Source organism: Quercus suber, unplaced genomic scaffold (genome assembly GCF_002906115.3).
Source record: "Quercus suber isolate HL8 unplaced genomic scaffold, Cork oak 2.0 scaffold_66, whole genome shotgun sequence".
Taxonomy (NCBI): Eukaryota; Viridiplantae; Streptophyta; class Magnoliopsida; order Fagales; family Fagaceae; genus Quercus; species Quercus suber.
The window spans coordinates 1110877-1130701 of record NW_027069531.1 but is presented as its reverse complement, the minus strand read 5'-3'; the positions used below and the strand labels follow the sequence as shown (position 1 = coordinate 1130701).

The window sequence follows — 19825 nt, the reverse complement described above, 5'->3', positions numbered from 1 at the left end:
GAGAGTGACTGAGAGAGAGGCGCGGTGTGGGAATAAAAGAATGTAAAAAAATGAACCGACTTGTATTATTTTAATCCAGGCTCCAAATAAATTTTTTTTTTTTTTTTTAGCTCTCAGCTATAGTGCACAGCCATCTATGGTTGTGCACTATAGGAATGAAGTTTAAAAAAAAAACATTTAACTCTACTGTTGTATGGTTGTTTTTTGTATTTTGGTGGAGCTAAAATAGCTATATAGCTATTTAACTCCATCTATGATTGTGTACTGTAACAATGAAGTTAAAAAAAAATACCTTTAACTCCACTGCTGTATGGTTGTTTTTTGTATTTTGGTGGAGCTAAAATAGCTATATAGCTATTTAGCTGTACTCCTATAAGTGCTCCTTGAGATGACCACAGATGCAGTCAAATGGACCAATAAGTGGTCAGCACATGGGTCAATCAAGAGAAGAATGAAATCAGAGCATATCCAGTCTACAAGACCAAGACCAGAGAGGGAAGAACGCTTCTTCTTAACGCAATCAACCTCCCAGGGAAAATCCTACCATGGAAGTTAATTACTTTAAGGGAAACGGATCTGAATAGTTGGTGCCCAGAGGAAAACCCTTTTTGCTTTTGGTAGAGAGCAAGATTTTGAGAGGGAATCAACCAATTGGTGCATGCCTGCCGATCTAACTCTCTATTTTTTCCTTTCTTCTTTCTTTGTTTTTTAGTTTTCCACTTATCTTTTTTTTCTTTTCTTTTACACTTTTTTTCTATTTCGTGGTTCCTCAAAGATGATTCTTATTGTGATCCTTTCCTCCCCACTTTTTGGACATAGCAAGGGTCTCCTTTTATAGTGCCTGCCGTGACCAGATTTTACTATTTTAGCCCGTAACCACCTTTGTCTAGTCTGGATGTACTTGCCAACCACCACTGGTCTGTCTGTGTGCCACTTCCCATTTTCAGACAAAGGAAAGCTATTTTATTTATTAGTCTGTCGTGGCACTCTTTCCTGCCATAGTGTAGGTGCTCTCTCTCTTTATCCCTCATGACATGCACCTAGTGATTCCAACTCAACCTTACTTCTTTTGGGTGATATGTCATCCTAACAGAACGTACCCCCCAAAAGAGTTTGAGTAGGAACCGCAGAATAGGTTTTCCCCTCTCCCCACTGCTAAACCATGCACTCTTACCTCTGACCCATGACCCCACCATGTCCCATATTGGTTGGGTACAAGCTGATGGTGCATGGGCCTTGCGCGTGCCTTCCTTTCATGTATGTCCAAAATCTGCCTGATACTCATGCGTTTGCCGCAGTCTGAAGGTTTTTCTGCATAGTTTGCCGTCCTTCCTTGACCTTTTATGTGGGTTGTTTTATGATTTCCCACTCCCCTTAGGTGCTGGACTTTGTTGATGTTAGGCTCAGTCTGCCCCTTTGACTGCTATCATTTTCTGCATGTCATTCTATTATTCCTGTTGTGACATTTATTTAAGTCAATCATGCTAGACCTCCTTGGGCCTGCCATTTATTCTTTCTCCAGTGACTCAGTATGGCCATTGGTTTTTCATCACATTACTTGCGGGTTTCTGTGTTCCATTTGTTTTTTCTTGGGCATCCTTGGCACATTTGCTTTCCTTGGGCTTACTTAGCCCTTTTCCCAACTCTGTATTCCCATGAGCTTTTACCAACTCCTTTCATGCCTGTGTCTTTGGCTCCTTTCTCATTTGTCTTCCAAAATGACCATCAACAACTGGTTTGTTAAGTTTGTTAATGTGTTAGTGACTCAATGTATATAAACTAATCAGGTTTTCAATATAATCAAGCAGAGCATTTATTCATTCTGTTTTCCTCTCTTCTAATTTCAATAGAGGTGATTAAAGAACTGAAATATGTTTGATATTAATGATCAATTAATTGTTCTTTGTATATAGGCTAACACATCTTCCTTTATCAGTGGTTACTTTTATTCATCAGGGTATACAATAAGTTTTGACTGTTCAGCAATTAGCTCCTCTCATCTCATTTAATTTCTACTTTGCTAGGCTTAAGAAACTTCAAGGTTAAAATGAGTCACAAGAGTCATAGCCATAAGAGTTCTTAAAATTTATTTTGGGGTAATAGTCTTCTTAATTTGAAATAGGAAATATCATGAGAAGTTTGTGAATATCTTAATATCTTACTTCTGTTCTATTTTTCGCAGTACAAGGTTTCATAACTTTTGTTGGGGGGGGGGGGGGGTGTGACGTTTCTTTTTCTAATGGGTATTATCTTTCTTTGTCTCAACTAAAAACTACCAAATTCTTGTATAGGTGTGCAGTGAATACCTTAATACTGAAAGTTGATTGGCTTACTGATTCAATTGTAGCAGGTTCTATTATACTACCTGAGAATTGCAGCTTTTAATTAACTTATCACCAAGTAACCTATTTTTTTTTTTTTTAACAAAACTAAAGCATTCATAGATCCAAGATGGTATTTAACATCAAGAAAACTTCAAATTAAAAAACTTCCTCCCAAATTGAAATATAAGAATTGCTACATCCCATAACACAGCCAACAAAAAACAAACTCCAATCGACATTGAGATCAAATTCATACACAAAGGAGATCTGCTAAAATATTTGGCATTGTAATAAACACATAGGAAATTGTTTCAACTGCAACAATATTGCCTTATTTTTCACAGACTACACGAACTAATCTGAGTCACATCACAACACTTAAGAGGCAGTAAAAAAAATTTAAGAAGGGAATAAAAAACATCAAACAATCAAGCAAAAAAGAATAGAATAGAAAACAGACTGAGATTTAGAGATAATTAAATTGAAGCATCCAACTTCTGTCAGTATTTATATACTGTGAGGAAATGAGTAAGGAAAACAAAGAGGCTGCTGTTAAAAGGTGGAGAAGGGAAAGGAACACGTGAGAATTCTGCCGTTAGAAGGTGGGTATGGGGAAGGAACACGTGAGAAACCAAAGGGGCATGAGGATTCTAACGTTAGAAGGTGGGAAGGGGAACCAACACATGAGAAATAAAAGGGAAGGAAATCAAAAGGTAGTAACCGTGGGTTTCTAAGGGTTTTTAGTTTGAAAGATTTGGGTTTGGGCTTTTAAGTTATTATTAAATTTAGAAGAAGTGGACCGATAGAATTAAATTTAAAAGAAGTGGGTTTTATAATGGAGATAGGTTGGAAATAATTTTAGTTTTATTAGTATTTTAAAATTGAAAAAATCTATTTTAAAATTGTAGGATAAATTTAAGAAATAGGATGAGAATGACATAAATGCTAACGTGGTTCAAAATGAACGCTATAATATTAAATATTACACTTTTTTTTTTTGGAAACTTAAATACTAAAATTTAACTTTTAATAATATATAAATCAGTAATTTAACAAACCGCACCGCACAAGACTTTTTGTAAAGAGTTTAATAACCTCTCAGCTGTAGCCTTAGCTGGAGCTGATTTGACATTTGATTTGACGCATATAGCAAAATGTTTCACAAAGAGGTGGTTGTCCATTGCAAAGAAAATTAAAACTGAGGCCCTTGCCATTTATAACTCACATAAATTTGGGTCCATCAAATGGAGATATTCCTTATTGAGATGCCCACAGATGCAGTCAAATGGACCTTCATGTCCTATTCATACGCCTAATACTATGATTGTTACTGCAATATACTACCAGTTGATGACTGAGCATTGAGCAATCTCTATCACTCATGAGTCATGAGTCATGAGTCATGACTAAGATCACTTGTTTATTTGTGCAGGGAATGTTTAAACAAAATTTTGGTGTCGTCTATTGACATTATTTAAGTATAGTTCCTAAACAAAATAAATAAAACAGTTAAACGACAAAATAATTGTTGTCATATAGAGTCCAGGGTTGACTAGGCCTTGGCTGCCAAAGCTCATCCTTTACGTGAAAAATATGTCGTCTTAGATGAAGGAAATTTTGTTTTTGGCATGGCCCCATTTAAGAGTGTGATGAGACGATGTCGTTTCTCTAACCCTTGCCTTAGCTTGAAGTCTTGAACAAAACTCGCCACTCTGTAATAAAGATTGCATTGCATCTATCAGAAATGGAACTTTCATCTTTTGGTACGTTTATGTAGTTTTTTTTTTCTCCTCCTCCCCACCTCTCTATTCTTCCTTATCATGCTTTACACTTATTATTCTTTTCATTTTTCATCGTCAACTGTTTGATAGCTTGAGAATATTTTATTAAAAATGGTAGTTTATAAAATGTGAAAAACATTTTAAGGCACCCATCAGAAATTTTCACATAATTCTGATAACATAAGGATGAAGTTGAAGTTTTTGGAACCATGTTGAGAGTGGCTAATAATTGAGCTGATTAACTTGGGTTGATTTAGCTGAAGCTGAACGAGCCACCCATCTTTGTCCTCTATCCTTCAACATAGAAAAGCTTCAATCCCTTCGTTGATAAGCCTAGCTGGATTATACGGTTTTTTTATTTTATAGATTTCTTTTTGGTTCCTTGCTAAACAAGGACCGCACTTGAGTTGGCTTTATATTCCCACTCAAAATAGTAAACAATTCAAGCAGATTCTTGTCCCAATTCCAGGGAAATCATTAGAAAGAAATGCTGAAAAAACTGCTACTTATTATTATTACTAATTGATCAAATAAATGCAGATAAAAGCATCGTAAGTAACATCAAAACATTCTGATTTCTTGAAAATGTGTGGGAATCTGATCTAAAAGAAGATAAACCCATCTTAACTATGGCATATGTGTCGGATTGAGGAAAAAAAGACATCTATTTTCTTTTTCTTTTTTTTTCTTTTTTTTTTTTTCATTTAGAATTGCTTCATTCGACTGTGCACTTCAGTGAAAGGAATATCATGTCTTTGTCTTTTGATGCCCTTTTCTTCCAGATAGAGCTTGCTCTTCTATCACAGTAAATCTTCAATGCCCAACATTTGACTTCTATGCATTTGTGATCTCATACACAAAACCTTGTTCTTCTCTTACAAGCCTCACCTTGTTAATTGAGTGGTACCTCTATCCATGGACTGGGATTTTCTTGACAATAACAGATTCCTTCTGAAGTACTTTCACATCTCCATTATCCTACTCCTCTGAATGCTCATAATGAGTCTATAACCGTGGAAGTATCTGCTAAAATTTGACTGGACTTCTAAGAGGTTCATTACTTGATATTCACATAACTTCAAGGAGACAAACTTCCCTCATCCGAGCTTGAATCTTGTCTCGCACTATACCTATTGAGAACTGGTAGTGAAGCAGTTGCAGATATCCGAAAAGATCTAGCAGCACCCACCACTGTTCTATCCTGCATCCTCCCCACTTCCTTGCACACTTGATCTAGTATGCCTAGAAAATCTCTTACAATCATGAAGATTCTGAAAGGATGGGCTTCCTCCTTTGCTGTATCCCCATGGAAATATTCTGTGACCTCTTTCACAAGGTATAAAGCCTTTTTTTCATCGGCCTTGATTCTAACAATTTCCTCTTCAGCCTCTTTCAGAAATAGTTTCATTGAGTTGAAGAATTTTCCCTGCATATCTGGCTTCTCATATTGCAAAACCAATCTGACTTTGTCAAGTCCCATTTCAAGCTTTGACACATAGCTGCTTAAGACATCTGAGTCCATTCCTGCTGCTTTTTTGACATTGCCAAGGTCTCTGCTTAACCCAGCCACAACCTGCAATCCTTGCTTCTGGAAACTGTTCTCCGTCTTTTGATGCACTTTTTCTTGAACATTCTCATTTGTAGAATCGGTACCTGTGCCTTCAGATCTAATAATCTCTTGGACCACGAAGTGTAGCAATGTGGTCTTCCCATCAGTTCCCTTAATATCTACAAGTTTTAAGAGTGTTTCAAGTTTAAAAGCTTTAGCATCACCACGGTTAGTTCCAACATTCATTCTGTTTCCTGTCCTGAGAACAGCTTCAAGGAGTTTAAGGAATAATCGGCTGTTCTTTAATTCATAACTTGCTTCCTGACAAATAATAAATCTAAGGTTTGAGTTTCTACAAGTCAAAATTCATGAAATCAACAGATCAAAATAACATGTCATTAAAACTTGTTAATTGTTAACTTTTAGCCAAAGTACCTCAAGGGTTTGAAAAGCCTTTCTCAGGTATTTGACTTCTGTATCAAAGTTAGCTCTGTATAGCATGGCTTCAACTCTTTTAAACGCGAATGGGATATCAAGTACTGCCTTAAGAAATCGCTCTGCAGACCCTAGTTTTGAGATGTCACCACGGTAGTCTCGAAGTTTTATCTCTTCCTCTTTAGTTGGAGCCATCTTTACCAGAGTTTCCAAAAGCTCAGCACCCAAGCCTTCTGGGTTACCTGTTGCGCCCAAAAACATAAAGCAAATGATGCTTCAGACTAAAAATACAGGATCTAGATGGAAAGTTGGATGCAAAGGCAATGAGCATGGTAAAGATTTCAACAAATATGTTTATATTTCTTACTTCAGTACTTTGTAGACAGAAACTAGTGATGTAATGAGATTGTCATATAGAACCTCTCAAGCAACAGCACCACTAGTAGCATATGTCATATTGGTTATGTGTTGTGAGTCCTGATTGTTAGCTCAGGTAATCTGATGTAATACAAATAAGGCTTAACATGGACAATTGGGGGGCAAAGAATAGATAGGGAGGGCTCTGTTGATTTGGCATAAGCTAGACACTCACAGTCTCAACAGAAGATCTGATCATGAAAAAGGTAAAACACCTGAGTGAAAATAACGTTCTAGATATAAGGAAGATTTTTGGTAGTGTATTAGTCTTTCAATATATACATGCTTGTGCAAGTGTGTCATGTGCTTTGATTTTGCAGTGTTTACACATATCTTTTGGTCATTTTGTTCTCCAATATACCTTAAATGTGTGAATGCTAGGTAGTTGTAATTTGAAAGTTTCTTGTAATTTCATTATTGAAGTTATGGAGCTGCATTATCTGTACTACAGTTATTATGGAAACGGTGTCCCTTTTTTAAATGAAACACCCAGATGTTGGTAATTATCCAAGTTAATTACTTTTTAGATATATGCAACTACCTGTTCAAAGTGTCACTAAGGTGTTTGGGATACTATACTTAATTGAGCTTCTCTACATTCTTGACAAGTGATTGTGGTTAATTTATGGTGAAAGTGTGCTAGATGATGAAGGCATGAAGGTTTTTGAACCTGGTTTCTTCAATTGGAGCATAAGAGACATAATGAATTGTGTAAATCAAACGGATCTAATAAATTGACAAAAAAAGGGGAAGCAACTAAAAAAAGAAATCATGGTCATGCTTTCTCTACTGAGAAAAAAATCTAGGGCATAATAGGTTGGAGCATGCTTGGCATAATGACCTAGTATTTACTAGCCAAAGTCTAGTAGAATGATCTATAACATGAGAAGCAATGAACATTCATTTGGCCTCTAATACTAATGTCTTTTTTGGAAATCTTCATTTCCTGAAGCAAGGTAGTCATTTTGATGGGGATTTTACATGATTACTTGAAATATAACATAATGATGTAACTGATATGATCTTGCTATAACGCTTTTACCACATTGCGTGCCCTCCTGCCTCAAAAAAATTGTGCTAATTGATATCTATAGACTATAGACTATAGAGTACTTCAAAACTTTTGGAATTTTGTAAGTAATAAAAAAATATATATATGGTTGCCCATTATAACTTATCTATTCCTTTATGTCTAGATCAAATCAGAGAAAATGGGATTTTGAATTTTTTTTTTTCTATATATCGTCTAAGCAGAATATGGAATTTATAATCATTTATCAGAAGACATGGGAAAGAATGAAACATCACTCACCATCCAAAAGAGCTTCAGACACCTCGTCCCTCGTTACATTGAGTGCTCTTAATAGAATAGCTATGTTCTGTGACTTCTTTGGGTCTAACACCCTGTTTTCCAGTTCAACAGGAGGGAGCACTGATTTCCTAGTAACCTCTTTTGGAACTGAATTCGCCGAATTGCAGCCAAAAAGAGTCTCCATCATGTCCTCATTCAATCTGCAAAGTAACGAAGCAAACAAATATTGTATCACATCAATGATCAAACTAAACTAATAAGCATTATGGGATAAATCACAAAAAGCGTACATTTCACTACTTACTGAAATGAGCTTGATTTGAGCTGGTCCCAAACCGTGGCTCTGTCCGAGGTTGCCCGTACTTTGTCCCAATGCAGAGGCTTCAACTTGGGTTTTGCTCCTTCCCTCTCATCTGAATCGACCCTCTCAGAAGAGCTCAAACTTTTATTACTACTTTGTGGTGCTGGTGTTGTTATTTCATTCTCAAAATTGCGTTTGGGGCTTGAATTCCAGGACAATGACTTCCTTGATACTTTGGCAGAAGAAGGAGGAGTTGGAGTAACAGAAACACTTGTTTCTGGAAGTCCTACTTTCCGCTGCGGCAATGATTGCGGTGGAGGAGGAGGCGGAGGCGGCGGCGGCGGCGGTGGTGGTGGAGGAGGAGGAGTGGGCGGAATTGGCGCTTCAGATACTTGTCTAGACACACAGCTTATTGATTGAAGACGCGCCATTTTTGGTGGTGGCGGTGGCGATGAGAATTTTGGCCTCACTGGAGGATTTGGAATCACTTGTTGTAAGTCCACCACACGAGTAGGTAGCGGCGTTGACGGAGGAGGAGCAGGAGGAGGCGGCGCATGCGGTGGCGATGGAAGCGGGGCCGCAAGCCGAGATTTAGGAGAAGTCCTTTTGGAATGAGGAATAACAGAATTGGCACCATAAGTGTCGGTTTTGGCAAAACCATTGTTGTTGTTGTTGTAGTAGTAGTTGCTGTTGTTGTTAGGTGGACAACTTAGACGCGAACTGGGAGTGTAGTAGCTGTTGTCATCGTAACTGATCGAAGAACAATTGGGCGAATGAAAAGCAGTGTCGTGGCTTTCCTCATCGGATGAAGAGGAATTGACATTGCAGACAGGGTTTGTGAGTGGTGGAAGTGGCTGTAACTCAGGACTAGGCCGATACAGATCAGATCTCTTATCCGAATTCAGCTTATGATAAGGCGACCTGTTAGCTCCATTGTTTTCTCCTCTGCCCCCATCAGTGATTGAACCTCTTTGCTGGCTCGGCTCCACGGTTCCAATGTACAGAAAATTCGAGGGTGGGGCAGAGTTGTTGCTGTTATCTCTGGAACTTCCTCCAACAAGCTTTTGAGCTTGAGACTCGCGTGGGTGCTTTGCACGGTGGCGATAGAGAAAGAATGCGAGTGCGGAGAGCATTCCCAGAGTGACAATTCCGACTGAGATTGCGATTGCCACTGTTTTCGTTTGCTTTGCTGGCTGTGTTGTCGCCACTGGGATTGGCATGGTTCCATTGGATGGGGAAGGTGGTGTTTGACTCTGATCTGGGGTTGGTCCTCCTTCGTGGAAAAATGGGTACTCCGAGCTCGGCACATTTGAGCTGTCTGATGGCACCGTCGGTGGCGGTGGTGATGGTGGTGGAATTGAGTCCGTTCCAGGTGGTGGTGCCGAACCTTCTGGGAACAATGGTTGGTGCAGAATTCTCCTGTGAGTTTCAACTCCATTTCTGGTTGAGTTCAGAGTATTAGTAGTAGTAGCAGCAGCAACCCATTTTGGAGTGAAAGGTATAGACAATGATATCAGAATAAAAAAGAAGCTCAAATTATGATGAGCTCTCATGGTGAAGAATTTTTCTTTTCTTTTCTTCTTTCTGGGTCTCTCTTATTTTCTCCTTTTCTTTCTCACCCAATTCATTTCTATGCTTTTCTTTCTAATTCTGTTTGTAAGAGAGAGAAGGAGATTGGGAAGGTTCTCTCTCTCTTTGGTCTGTAAGATCTGGATGCTCAACTGGCTGACGAAAGCAAAAGCAGCATTTCTTTCTTTATATATATTTTTTATATTTTTTATATTTGGAGTATTATTTTTTTATATAACTTTTAGTTCATCTAAATTAAATATTTTTACAAAAATTCCAACACCATGACTTAAACCACATCTTTTTTTGACAACTGTCTGAATGGAAAACTATGAATAATTAAGACAAGATAGCGAGGTTACGAGAAAATTACATGGAATCAATTAAAATAGTCGTCACAAAAGATGTGATTTTTTGGGTAGGTTTGAGATTAGCTGAATTTTTCAATTTATTTTTATTTTTAATTTATTTTTATTATTATTCATAAATTTTAATATATTTTTTAATACTATTAACTGGTTCATTGTCTGAATAGAAAATTATATACAGTAAATTATAGTCTGTCACATAAAATAATCGTGGTAAAAATTATGAAATTTTGTATGCATTTGAGATGAGTTGAATTTTTATTATTTATAAGTTCTATTATACTTTTTAATATTATTTATAAATTCTATTGTACTATTTAACTTATTTTTTAATATTTTTTTTACATTTTCACCAAAAAAAAATTTCAATTTCACCTAACTAAACGGTTTCAAACGGACACTTTATGTGTTTATTAGAATTACTTAACAAAGTATACTGGCTGTGGTGAGGAATGAAACGTGGCAGTGGGTCCACATTGGTTGTTTCTTTTGAAAAAAAAAAAATTAGACGATGATGACCATGGAGTGGTAATACTAAAAGAACACGTTCATGTCCTTCCTTGTCTATTTTGAAATTGATTTTTTCTCTTTTGTAGTGACCGAGGGCAAAGCAAGCAAAGCACATATTCCACTCTATAAAAAAATTTCCCGTTGATGCCGTTAAATTCTGTGTCCTGTGTCTGCTTTTAGGCTTTAGCACTTTGATTCCCAGGTTCACCTTCGATTGTTGTAATGAAATCCTCTATGAGTGAGGACGTGAAAAAAACGTTACATAAAATATCGCCCCACGTGTCTATTCCATTCCAAATGGAATATAATTTGTTTTTTTTTGAGAATGAAATGGAATATAATTTGGATTGCTCGTTTTGGGGGTCGGTTTGGATGGTTCTGATTCATGGGACAGTCAATCATACACCACCAATAACTAGAATACCGATGCTAATCCACATAAATTTGTACGACCAATTATAGTGACATATGCCTGATTAATAGCATATTATCACGATGCTCATTATTTTACAAGTTTTTTTTTTTTTTATAAATTATTAAAATGGTGGGTGATTATTGATTGTGATTATTGATAAATAAAAAAATAATATTAATATTAAATTCAAATAAAAACTAATAAAAATTTATTGTATGTAAAAATGTTGTAAAATAATTTGTAACTGTGGCATTATTATATGTGTATTAGTCAATTTTTCATTTAATGCAATCTGCGGACAAAAATGTATAATATAAAGGGTCCGTTTGGATTGAACTTATTGTTGCTGAAACTGAAAACTGAAAATACTGTAACAAAATAATTTTTAAATGTGTAAATAGTATAGTGGGACCCATTTTTAATATTTTTTAGTGCGTAAACAGTGCATAAACAGTATTTTTTGTCTCATGTACAGTAAAATCATGTGATTTTACTGTTCACTTGCCAGGTTAAAAAAAAAAAGAAAAAGAGGAAAAACGCAAAACGTGGACTAAGCTTTCAGCTAAGTCCAAACGCCCTGAAATAATAAATATCAAAATATTTTGTATTTAGCTAGAATTATTAGAGTCAAATTATTAAAAACTTGCATTTAAAAGGCTTATAACATTGCTTATATGGGCAATGAAAAAGAAACTTCTTTTAGTAAAAAAAAAAAGGGTTTATTACCTTTCATTATCAAGAAAATAAGTTTATTACCTTTCAATGTTATTTTTTCTCATGTATGTTCTTTTTGATTTAGCCAATAGTTATTAAATATTTTAAAAGACTGCCCTAACGTATAAGAGATGCGATATTCTATTAATCTTTAATAGAACATTGACCTATCGTAATTTATTTAATTTTTTAATGAATTTCAACTTATGACATTTTTTTTTAATGATTGATCTATTGTAATTTATTGAATATTAATAGAGGTACTACAAATTTATTACATGAAACTTACAATTGTATGTACAGAGATTTGCCACATCAGCTATGAGCTATCACGTTGCCACTGCCCCACTCCTCCCATTCTAGTGTCGAAACCCTACTCAAAAAGCAATTCGATAAAGGCTTTGGAACAATGTGCATTCGTTAATTGGAGCAACGATAAGGACGAAGTTGAACTTGGTGTTGGGCATGTGAAGGCTAAGGGTGGCCTTGTTGTAGGCCATAGTGACCTCCTTGGCCATGTAATTAAAGTACGTAGCCACTCTCGGGTTCTTTCACAAGTAAAATATTGGTTCCCAGTCGAAAAAATTGTCATGCTAGGTCTTCTTCCACAAGCATTGGATTAATGTTGCAACTTGCAAAACCACATCACAATCGCTTTTGCATGCCTTTAAAATGTACCTCCTTTCACGCACAACCACTATAGTGTGCACCCCTTATTGGAATCTGAGATGATGTGAAACTGTTAAAGCTTCACGCACGGCGAGTGACTTTTGTTGAGGGTGAAGCATATCAAGAGGATTGGTTGACTCAAAAGGCAATAGGATTTACACCTATACCAAGAAATTTTATCAATTGAGTTAATTGATAATATCATAATTAAGGTTGTATTTGGTTCAATATAAAATATTTTTCATTCTAAAAATATTTTCAAATGTTTAGTTGCGTTCTTTCAAATGTTATGGAAACTATATTTTCTATTATTTTTCCATATTTCTCATCTCCCAGCATATATTTAATAAAAAAAAAAGGTCTTAAATTTTTATAAAAATTGTGATCAGCAAACAACCATAGCAGTGGCCGGTGGAGTTTGTTGAAGGCCAAAGACCGCAGATGATAGTGGGGGTGGTGGTTGGGTGGCTGTTAGTGAAAGGTAGAGGGTGGAGGTTTGGTTGATGAGTTTTGGATGAGGCAGAAAATGTTTTACGGCAACTGCAAGTGTAAACCATTTCTATCAGAAGTGTCTTTATTTACGTTCAACTAAAAAACAATTTTCGATTGATCAACAATTTCAGTTGCTCCAAAAACTCCGTAAATATAGAAAATATTTTCTGGAAATCAATTTTCATCCAACCAAAAACAACCTAAGTGAGAATGTGGCATTATTTATGTAAGCCATCCCCTGAGTTCGTAAATTTTTTTAAAAGTAAAATCAGTAACATTAATAATATTTTACTTATTTGAGTTCTAACCTTAAATGATTTTGACTTAAAAATAAATAAATTAATTAATTAAAAAAGAAAAAGAAAAAAGAGAGAGAGAGAGAGAGAGAGAGTTTGGGAGTTGGGATTTAATGTCAAACATGTAATTCGAGGTAAAATACTAAAATGTTTATGGCCTCAGTTAACGTTTTGCGCTTTACTGATTTCTGCTTTTCTTCTTGCTGGATCGATACACCGACCCCATCTTTGTGTTTGAGGGGGGACATGCACACGTCCAGCTGCATTTGCTTTATCACTTTTCTTTTATTCCTTTTCTCTTTTGCTGGACACCACCACAAACACAAAGTACAATATTATCCTTTTCTTAACTCTGTCACGCCTTCAGCAATTGGTTAGTGGTGCTCAGAGTATATAAAAGTATTCGTTGTGATTTGGAAGATTGTCATTTTAATCAAATTCTTTTCAAGCCATCATCGGTAATTATCATTTTTCATATTTAGATATGTATTTAGATATCGCTTATTTGTTGAAAATTGAAAATTTATTACTGAAAATACAGTAATAAAATAATTTTTAAATATGTGAATAGTATTATGAATCCAAATTTATCTAAAAATTTTTGTTTTGTTGAGTTTGGTAATACATGAACAATATCCATAAAACCCATTAAAAAAACACTGAACGCACAACTTGAGGAATATGCCTAGTACAAACGCACGCATAATAAGATTATCTTGTATTTCATGGAAGACTACTTTGCATCTTCTTATAACCATCAATATTTTAAGGGTTCTAATTTTTAAGGTTTATTAAGCTTAGTCAATGTCAATGGAAGTTATTGTCTTTGCTCATTTTAATTTTTTAAGTCTAATTAAGTTGAGTCACTGTCAATGAAAGTCTTGGTCATCACCAAATACAATTTTGGAAAAAATAACCCTCCAGAAAAAAAAGTAAAATAATTTGAGTTGGTTTGAAATCTAAGTAAATACATTTCATTGAACCTCTTAGTTGTATGTGAAGTCGTGGAAGAAACGTGAAATTTTACAAGAACTTGCTGGCAAAGGCAGAGTTTGCCTGCACTAAAAGCTCTAGCAATTCATCAAAAGTTGCCACTTGGGTCCTACCTTGCTAGGAATTAGAGTTTCGCTACAAAGTCTGTTCTGGTTGGTAAGTCATGAGTAAATTAATGACATATAGAATTGATATGAAATTGCTTCTCAACCCCCCCAAAAAAAAAAAGATATGAAAAAAACGTGTTAATTTTGACAATAATAATCTGTCCAAACTGCTTAATTTGACTCATTTGTGCATTGAAAAATCTCCTATTCCTTTTATTTAAATTTCTACATCCTTTATTGTTAGTATTATTTTTATTTTATTTTTTGATATGGCTCATCTAGACCCTCGATTGGTTACCGTTTTAGTATGTAAGGGGACAGAAGATTAGTGTTCTATTTTAATTCTCAAAATTCATATATATATATATATATATATCTTAAATTCTCAAATTGTGTTAACCAAATAGGAAGGGGCATTGCTAGGTCTTAAAAAAGGAGCACAAAAAAAATAAAAAAAAAAAAAAAAAAATGAATTGACCCTTGGGAGTAATTATTACTTCCTGACCGACAATTTTTCAAGGGTGTCGGTTTTGGCCCTTTTGGCTGATATTGCTTACCGTGTTGATTGATCAAGAAAATATTTATGGTTTTTAATCATAGGAGCATGTTGAACCTCTAAGTCATAAAAAAAAGGGCCTCGTGGATCATATTATAGCATTGTAGTCATTGTCATTATAGAATCTTGCCAAACAATGCACTTAATTAAATTATTATTAGTGCATTTTCTTGCTAATGAATACCACACACTACTAATAGTTTATGGGAATTAGTAAGCAGCAAATATTTCAGAAGAAGGAAATAAAATACCCTTTTTTGCAATTCAAGAATTTTAGCAAATAATAACTGCTTGTGTTTGTATCATGGATGGGAAAAATGTGAGGGTTGATAGTCTAAACCATTTACAAGAAGATGTGTGTTTTCTTTAAACTTTGACTCGAGTTTCTCTTTCTTTAGAAAAAGATTATTAGGCCTATTGAACAAATTTCATCTTCAAATGACAACTGGTCTCAATGTGGCTCAATATAGTTTGGGATTTAATATGATAAATTTAAATACGGTCTTTTATATTTAAATATTAAATAAATAAATAAATTTATTTTAATATTAATCAACTAAGGTTAATTTGATGTATTAAACACACAATTTGATGAATTAGTACTAACTAAACAAAGGTTAATTTCATTTAGAAAATCAAATATTATGATTCAAGTATAAAATTCAACCAAAAAAATGAAACTTCATTATTATTATTTTTTAATAAAAATAAAATATTGGATAAAGTGATTTATGGTTAAATTAAGTTGCAATCTAATTTTCAAAATTGGTTTTAGTGTTAAGAAAGATATAAAGATTGTTTGGGGTGTTATTGACAATCTACCATATATGATATTAGTTTACAAAAATTAAATCTCAAACTGTTAGGAAAAATTAATTGTTATTGATGATTCGATAATGTAAAGGCTAAAACTAGCCGACTGGCCTAACTCGGATGAGACTGGGCTAGGATAAAGGCCCAATACAATTAATTTATAGAGGTGGATGGTCAAAGTCAACCCTTTAAGCTCTTGTAGCCACGATTTGGTAATTAGAGAAAGAAAATTGGCAAGAATAACAGTTTTAGTAAAGAATTATAACAAGGAAAGAGAAATTCTTATTTAAGTTCTTCCTTGAGCTAGCCAAAGAACATAGTTTTTTAGGAATACACTTATCGATTTAACAATAATCACTTTCTCTCTCTATTTCCCTATTTTTCTCTCTCTGGACTTTTTGGGTCATTTTATAATTGGAGCAAGAACTTATTCTAAAGCTAAAGAGGGTAGGACCTTATTATAATTGAGGCCTTAAGCTTAAGTCAAACTGTCAAAGTGGCCTAAGCCTTGATTTAACATTTGATTTCATGTGCAGACTGCAGAATCCTAAGCAAGTAACCCTCATGTGAGAGAGGGAAAGAGTCTTCCAAACGAACTTGATAATAATTTTTTTTTGTCTTGTGATGAATTTCATTCAACTTTTATAAATCATGTCAAATAACCAGTGCAGTCTAATCAATTTATTAATCAAAATGCATAGCTTGAATTACGGAACCGGTGGTGGAAATGTGGGATGAATTGGGAATAGTAACAATGTAAGGTCAAATTTTATGAATAAACTTCCCCCCCACCACCTTTTTATTACCCCAAGTGCTCCAAAATTTTGGAAGGAAAAATGTTGCATTTTTCAATCATAATAAATGATTGATTCTCGCTTTAAGTACCATTTCTTATATTGGATCTCAAAAGGAGAAACCAGTACAAGTTATCAAGTCACATTGAGTGCCTCTTGCCATAGTTTGGAATTCAGTCTCTAGTCTCACGAGCACGTCAAGCATCTAGCTCTAGCCTTACTTTATTTATTTCCGCAATCAAACTAGTCTACGCTGAGGGTGTCGGAGCAAAACAAAGCAGGAATGAGGAAGATGAAGAAAAAGAACTGAATTTGAAGTCATACCAGCTATAAGAAATAAAGCGTTGGCTTCGAGGATGATTTTTAGGTATTTTTAAAGTACAGATAAATTATGCTTTCTCTTTTCATATTTATGGTAAATTCTATTATGAATTTAATGAATGTATTACAACATAAATGGGAGAGAAAAAAAATAACTTGCTTTAAAAAAAACCTAAAAATTACTTTGGCTTCAAAACTCTCATTTTCCTATTCCTTTGGGTAAAAACTACAAACTCACTTTATATATATAAAAAAGTGTTATTCACAGTGAAACATTTACTATGCATGTTAATTTTAAAAAATGCGTACTTTCTACTTTCACATAAATAGTAAGTCTCACTATGAATTTAATTAATAAGATTCATTATTTATATGAGAGAAAAAAAATATACATTTATAATATTTGAAGAATACATAATAATTTTCTGTTAATTTTAATTACACACAACCTCGTTCTTTTATGTTTTTGTTGCTCTTTTTAAAAGACACATTGGAAAAATAAACGAGAGATCACCGCCTCGCAATTTGCCTAAAGTAACGACAAACGCAAAGTCTTCTTTGTCCTCGTTGTTTTTATGCTTGGAAAGTGCGGGCAATTAACTAGGATTGGACATGCAAAACATGCCTCATTTAGTGAGTAGAGACTGTAAAGTATGAAGGGAATGCTCCGTTGTCAAAAAAAAGAAAAAAAAGAAGGTAATGCTCCATCGGCATCCACTAGGGCGGATCACGAATAATGTGAGATATACTATTTCCGGCTAAACGGCATATGTGAGGAGTGGGCTTTTTTTTTTTTAATATACCCGCAAAGACGGCCCAAGAGAATTTAAAGCTTAATAAGAAAAATTTATGTGGGGTCTTTTATACATAAATATTAATTAAATAGATTCTAAAAAAAAATTAAATAAATAAAATTGTTTAATAGTAATCAAATCAGGTTAATTTCCTTCTTAAAAAAATCAGGATTAAATTGATACATTGAATACATGATTTGATGAATAATATTAACTAAATTAATGTTAATTTCATATAAAGAATTGAATATTATAGTTAAACCATAAATTTTAATATAAAGAAATAAAAAATATATTATAATTAAAAAATATTTTTTATTTTAGATATGTGACGAGGCATAATTAAGTAAAATTTTTAATTTTATATTGTGTTTTTAAGAGAGAGAGAGAGAGAGAGAGAGAGATTATTTAGTGTGTGGCTTTCTAGGATATCAATTTACAAAAACTAAAGTCTCAAACTATTACAACATTTTTTTTGAAATATTTTAGGATTTCAATTGGGTTAGGTTTCTATTGATCTTGTATTTTGGAAGTCTTAATAAAATTGAAAAGAGAAAATGAGCTAAAGGTATTACAAAATTTTCACAATATGATATGACAATAACTATGATTGATGAACTTGAACAACCTTTCTTTTTTTTTTTTTTTTTTTTGGAAAAGTTGAACAACCTAATTAATCAATGTTTAAATTACTTTTTTGTGATTGGTGGTATGTCAATTTGTAAGTTTATAGTAAAATTTCTGGTATCCTTAGCATCACTAATAAAATAAAAAAGTGCACAACCATTTAAAAAATATATATAATTTTATAAAATTTTGGGCCTTTTACAATGGGGACAGGCCTTTTTCCCTAGGAGTTTTTTTTTTGGATGGTGGGGGCCTTAGGCATAGGTCTTGAGCCAGCCCTGCATACCTTGAGATTTAGGCTAATACCAACTAGATTCATGACTTAAAAAAATTGATCAATTTGATTCTTAAAGACAACTTAGTCTCTAAACACCGTTAAGCTAGTTAATTATTTTTCTCAACTATCTTAAGTTCTAAGTTGACTTTAGGAACTAAATTGATCAGTTTTAAAAAGTTTTTGAGCCTAGTTAGCATTAGCTCAAACCTCAAGGTATATTGGTGGAATTTACCATTTATTTATTTATTTATTTTTTAAGACAAAATAAGAGTATGCAACATAGGATTTTATAACCAAGATTCTTGTAGTTTAACTGGATAGTCACTTCCTCTAAAAACAGAGATATCAAAAGTTCAAATTTCTCCCTTTAACACACAAATTATCAACAAAAAATGTATTGAATGGATAAAAATATTTTGTACCAACCATTAATCTAGTCCACGTATCTCTTGAAATGCACTGGTTTTAAAAAAAAAAAAAAAGCATTAGATAGTGGTTTGAGCAGAGATGATGAAAACATGAAGGAACTATGTTTAAGGACCTATGTTGTTAATCACGATGAAATAGTTTTATTTGGTTTTTTGTTTTGTTTTTTTAAGGACCTATGTTGGAATACTGTTTTTGCTTCAATTTAATGTCATTAATAGTGTGTTTTTAAGGACCTATGTTGGAATACTGTTATTTAAGAACATATGCCTCATTTTTCCAGATTTTCTACTACTCGCCTCTTGTTTTGAGGGGGTACCTGCAGTTTTGTGTTTGCTTTTTCAATAACAGTTTCTTAGGGATGATCTATCTTTGTTTGTGGTTCTAAATAATAGATAGTATAGCTGCTTTAAGTTACTGTATTAGTGGTTCTGCACTATTTATAGCACTGTTTACTGCACTTACTTACTGCACTTTACTGCACTGCATTAGTATAGCTGTTTGTTTACTTCATTGCACTATTGTTTGTGCACTGCATAAGTTACTGCATTAGTGGTTTTATTTATTGCGTTGTGGTTTTATTTAAGGCACTTAACTGCACTTTAAGGCACTGAATATTTAAGGCACTAAAATTTGATATGTGTTTAAGCGTAATGAAAACAATACAATCCCATTGTATAATTGTTTAATATTTTAATTTAAGTTATTGATTAGTGTGATATTCATAAAGAGTTGCATAATGTGTAACTTGGTCAACTTGGTCTTATCCTACCTATGAATCTTAGTTGGGCAGCTTGAAGAACTTTAACTTGAGTCCATCGTTTACCATGCTCCAAATACCTCCAATGGAAAAGGCCACGCTAAAAGCAATCCCCAACCAACTGAGGATCCAATTGAAATACTAATTGAAGCTGTATTTTGTAGGCTTTTTTTACGAGAACCCACATGAAACAAGGGTAAGCAAA

The 19825-nt window shown here is 34.0% G+C and overlaps 1 protein-coding gene across 1 annotated transcript; it reads right to left on the bottom strand.

The window, feature by feature from the left end:
• Window positions 1-4593: 4593 nt before the first annotated feature.
• On the bottom strand, window positions 4594-9865 carry LOC112027015 (formin-like protein 6). Its single transcript, XM_024059682.2, has 4 exons — window positions 8123-9865; window positions 7819-8018; window positions 6090-6331; window positions 4594-5975 (listed from the first exon to the last, which is right to left on the bottom strand). Exons 1-4 carry the CDS (start codon window positions 9670-9672, stop codon window positions 5184-5186), a joined length of 2784 nt encoding a protein of 927 aa, XP_023915450.2. The 5' UTR covers window positions 9673-9865; the 3' UTR covers window positions 4594-5183.
• Between the last annotated feature and the right edge of the window lie 9960 nt (window positions 9866-19825).

Coding starts and splice junctions, on each gene's coding strand:
- LOC112027015 (XM_024059682.2), bottom strand. CDS start 9,672: ATGAGAGCTCATCATAATTTGAGCTTCTTTTTTATTCTGATATCATTG. Junction 8,019..8,122: donor CTCAAATCAAGCTCATTTCA/GTAAGTAGTGAA, acceptor GTTACTTTGCAG/ATTGAATGAGGACATGATGG. Junction 5,976..6,089: donor AGGCTTTTCAAACCCTTGAG/GTACTTTGGCTA, acceptor ATTATTTGTCAG/GAAGCAAGTTATGAATTAAA.